The sequence below is a fragment of the Perkinsus marinus genome (genome assembly GCF_000006405.1).
Source record: "Perkinsus marinus ATCC 50983 genomic scaffold scf_1104296973834, whole genome shotgun sequence".
Taxonomy (NCBI): Eukaryota; Perkinsozoa; order Perkinsida; family Perkinsidae; genus Perkinsus; species Perkinsus marinus.
The window spans coordinates 1-2,635 of NW_003201301.1; the positions used below are offsets into that span (position 1 = coordinate 1).

The 2,635-nt window shown below is 48.0% G+C and overlaps 2 protein-coding genes and 1 non-coding gene across 3 annotated transcripts; 2 read left to right on the forward strand and 1 right to left on the reverse strand.

Moving 5' to 3' along the window:
• Positions 1-633: 633 nt before the first annotated feature.
• Pmar_PMAR027489 (calcium-dependent protein kinase, putative) lies at positions 634-2,016 on the forward strand (the record flags this gene model as incomplete). The annotated part of the gene is made up of 8 exons (XM_002766030.1): positions 634-747; positions 940-1,049; positions 1,206-1,272; positions 1,316-1,383; positions 1,429-1,538; positions 1,584-1,705; positions 1,749-1,844; positions 1,888-2,016. The coding sequence occupies 8 exons, from the start codon at positions 634-636 to the stop codon at positions 2,014-2,016; spliced, it is 816 nt and encodes a 271-aa protein (XP_002766076.1).
• On the reverse strand, positions 1,068-1,139 carry Pmar_PMAR027490. Its single transcript has one exon. It is a non-coding gene; the product is annotated as a tRNA-Gln (tRNA).
• Positions 2,017-2,045: 29 nt separating the features above from the next.
• Positions 2,046-2,545, forward strand: Pmar_PMAR027491 (protein kinase, putative; the record flags this gene model as incomplete). The annotated part of the gene is made up of 4 exons (XM_002766031.1): positions 2,046-2,159; positions 2,206-2,271; positions 2,322-2,425; positions 2,476-2,545. The coding sequence occupies 4 exons, from the start codon at positions 2,046-2,048 to the stop codon at positions 2,543-2,545; spliced, it is 354 nt and encodes a 117-aa protein (XP_002766077.1).
• Between the last annotated feature and the right edge of the window lie 90 nt (positions 2,546-2,635).

The window sequence follows — 2,635 nt, forward strand, 5'->3', positions numbered from 1 at the left end:
TGAGCTGAGCAGAGGAAAGCGAAAATGTATTCCTCCAACACTGTTTTAGTTTCGTGGATTTTCTTCAGGTCGTCTTTCCTTCACGGAGTTGGTGGAGCTGTGTAGTAGACTAAATGCAGATTTGCAAATTCCGGGAGTTAGCGATGCGACGGTGATGCAGGTAAGTTTGACTGTTGATAGTTTCGTGGCGCGCGACATCATTAGAGTTCTGTAGTGTCTGAGGAAGTTCGATGTGGACGGTGATGAGATGCTCGACCAGAAGGAGTTTGTGAACCTCTACTTTCGGTTGTTGCTAAAAGTGAAGTGAGAAGAGATTTTCCAGGATGTGACGGAGGTGAGGTATGGTGGAATTTCAGGGCACAGTACGCACCGTTGAAGGTTCGCAGAGAGTTCTTCCTGGACAAGAAACCAGGTCGGTGTTTACTGTGATTACGGGGAAATATGCACATGGTCAACTGCACGTGTTGGTGATGACAATGTGGAATTCTGAGAGAGTTTTGAGAGGTTATTGTTGGTTTCTGTACACTTCTACTCGGATTTGTCTATGACTTGTTGTAATCAGTGAGGAAACTGCTGAGCTCAGTTGAAGAAAGCAATAGTATATTCCAAAACCGAATTACGGTATTGATTATAATGATTATCACTACAGGCCGTCCTGATGCGCATTATCACGTTCGAGAGACTTTGGGTCAGGGCACCTTCGGGGTAGCAAAACGTGTTGTGGATAAGAAGACAAAGGAAGCGAGAGTAAGGGTGTGGATGTAGCAGGGGAGATATGCTCATGCCCGTGTATTGGTGACAATATGTGAATCTGAGAAGCTTGGTTTTGTATACTTGTACCAGAATTTGTATATAAACTTGTATAATGAGTGAGGAAGCAGGGCTGAGGGAAGCGCGAATATATTCCTCTAACACTGTGGTTGATGGTTGTGGCTGTAGGTGATGAAAGTGATTAATAAGAAGAGTAGTCATATGGATCCGCAGGAGTTGGAGCAAGAGATAAAGAATATGAAGAAGATGGACCATCCGCATATATTGAAGATGTTCGAGTGAGTTTGTGGTAGAAAAGGTTCTACCGGGATTTGAACCCAGATCGCCAGATTCAGAGTCTGGAGTGCTAACCGTTACACCATAGAACCAGTTGTGTGTGATGGAGTCGATTTTCATACTATACTATTTAATATACTTTAAAGATTCAACCACAGGTATTTCGAGGACTACAACAACGTATACCTCATACTCGAGTTGTGTGAAGGTGGCGAGCTGATGAAAGTAAAGTTTTGTTGGATACCTCAGATTCATCTCGACATCTCAGGTGATAGAAGACACATACACCAAGAGTAGAGGCAAGAAGCGTTTGACTGAAGGATGGATTGCCGGCCTGTAGGAGGGGGAAACCGCTCCCCCCGGGATCTTGTGTGTTTTCAGATACGCGCAGGTTTTGGAGGCCGTCTCGTATTGCCATAGCCATGGTTTGATCCACAAAGACATCAAAGCGGAGAATATCATGCTACTCAACAAAGATAAGACTACCAAGAGTAGTTGTACCATCATTATTGATTTGCTCTAGTCATTAACTTCAGATCCATTCGATGCCCCTCCTCATGTGGTGTTGATCGACTTTGGTCTAGCTGAGGCCTTCGACCCTGACCGTCCCTTCGTCTCTCGACATGTTGCAGGGACGCCTTATACGATGGCCCCCGAGGTGGGTGGGGCTCCCCTGTCTGCTGTAATGTGTTGTCTATCAGGTTTGGAATGCTACGCTGAGTCGTAGCAACACCTTTGGTTTGAAGTGCGATGTTTACAGCCTCGGTTGTGTTCTTTTCCACCTTTTCTGTGGTGAAGTGAGTCGGCTGGGTTCTTCTATGGGAAGGCTCGTGTACTCAGCCTCCCATCATCGCGCGATCGATGAAGGCGCAAGATTGGTTGAAGGCGATAAGTGTTGGTCCCGACTGGAGATTACTGAAGCACGCTACCCCACATGCAATACAGCTCGTGAAGAAGATGATGACGTAGGTGTGGTGGAATTCGCTGTCGAAGACATCATGGCCAGATACTCGGATCGTCTACGTCCAACTTGTGCGCAGTGTTTGACTAGCCCTTGGTTTGATGTCGCGCCGAGTGAAAACGTCCGAGAACTTGGAGACCATGTCATGCAGGTGTGTTGCCTGTGTTGCTGTCAGTTGGTGAAGGTCTTCCTCGCAGGGGTTGGTTGATTACTCCCGTCGGAGTGTGTTCGAACGAGCGGTTCTGTTGGAGATCGCGACGCAGGTAGCGCGGCGCACAGCGAAGATTTATCCCCTACGTGAAGATTCTCTCAGGTTCATGCTGTGAGTGTTCGTGAAATCAATGGTATATTCCGCATGCTTGACCACGAGAAGCAGGGCATCATATCCAAGCAAACTTGTGTGACCGGTCTTGTGAAGTGAGCCTCGCCGCCTCTCCCCCCGCACTAGCGGCGAGATGTTCCATCAGGCTTGGCATCCCCCAGCGTACGGCCGCGCGCGCCGTAGAGGCTATGGACTTGGACGGCGACGGGAGGTGAGCTCCTACGACTGCTCAGCTTGTCAAGGCCTGTCAGGATTGACTACACTGAGCTCATTGCTGGCATTCTCTGCTTATATGACACTCACCT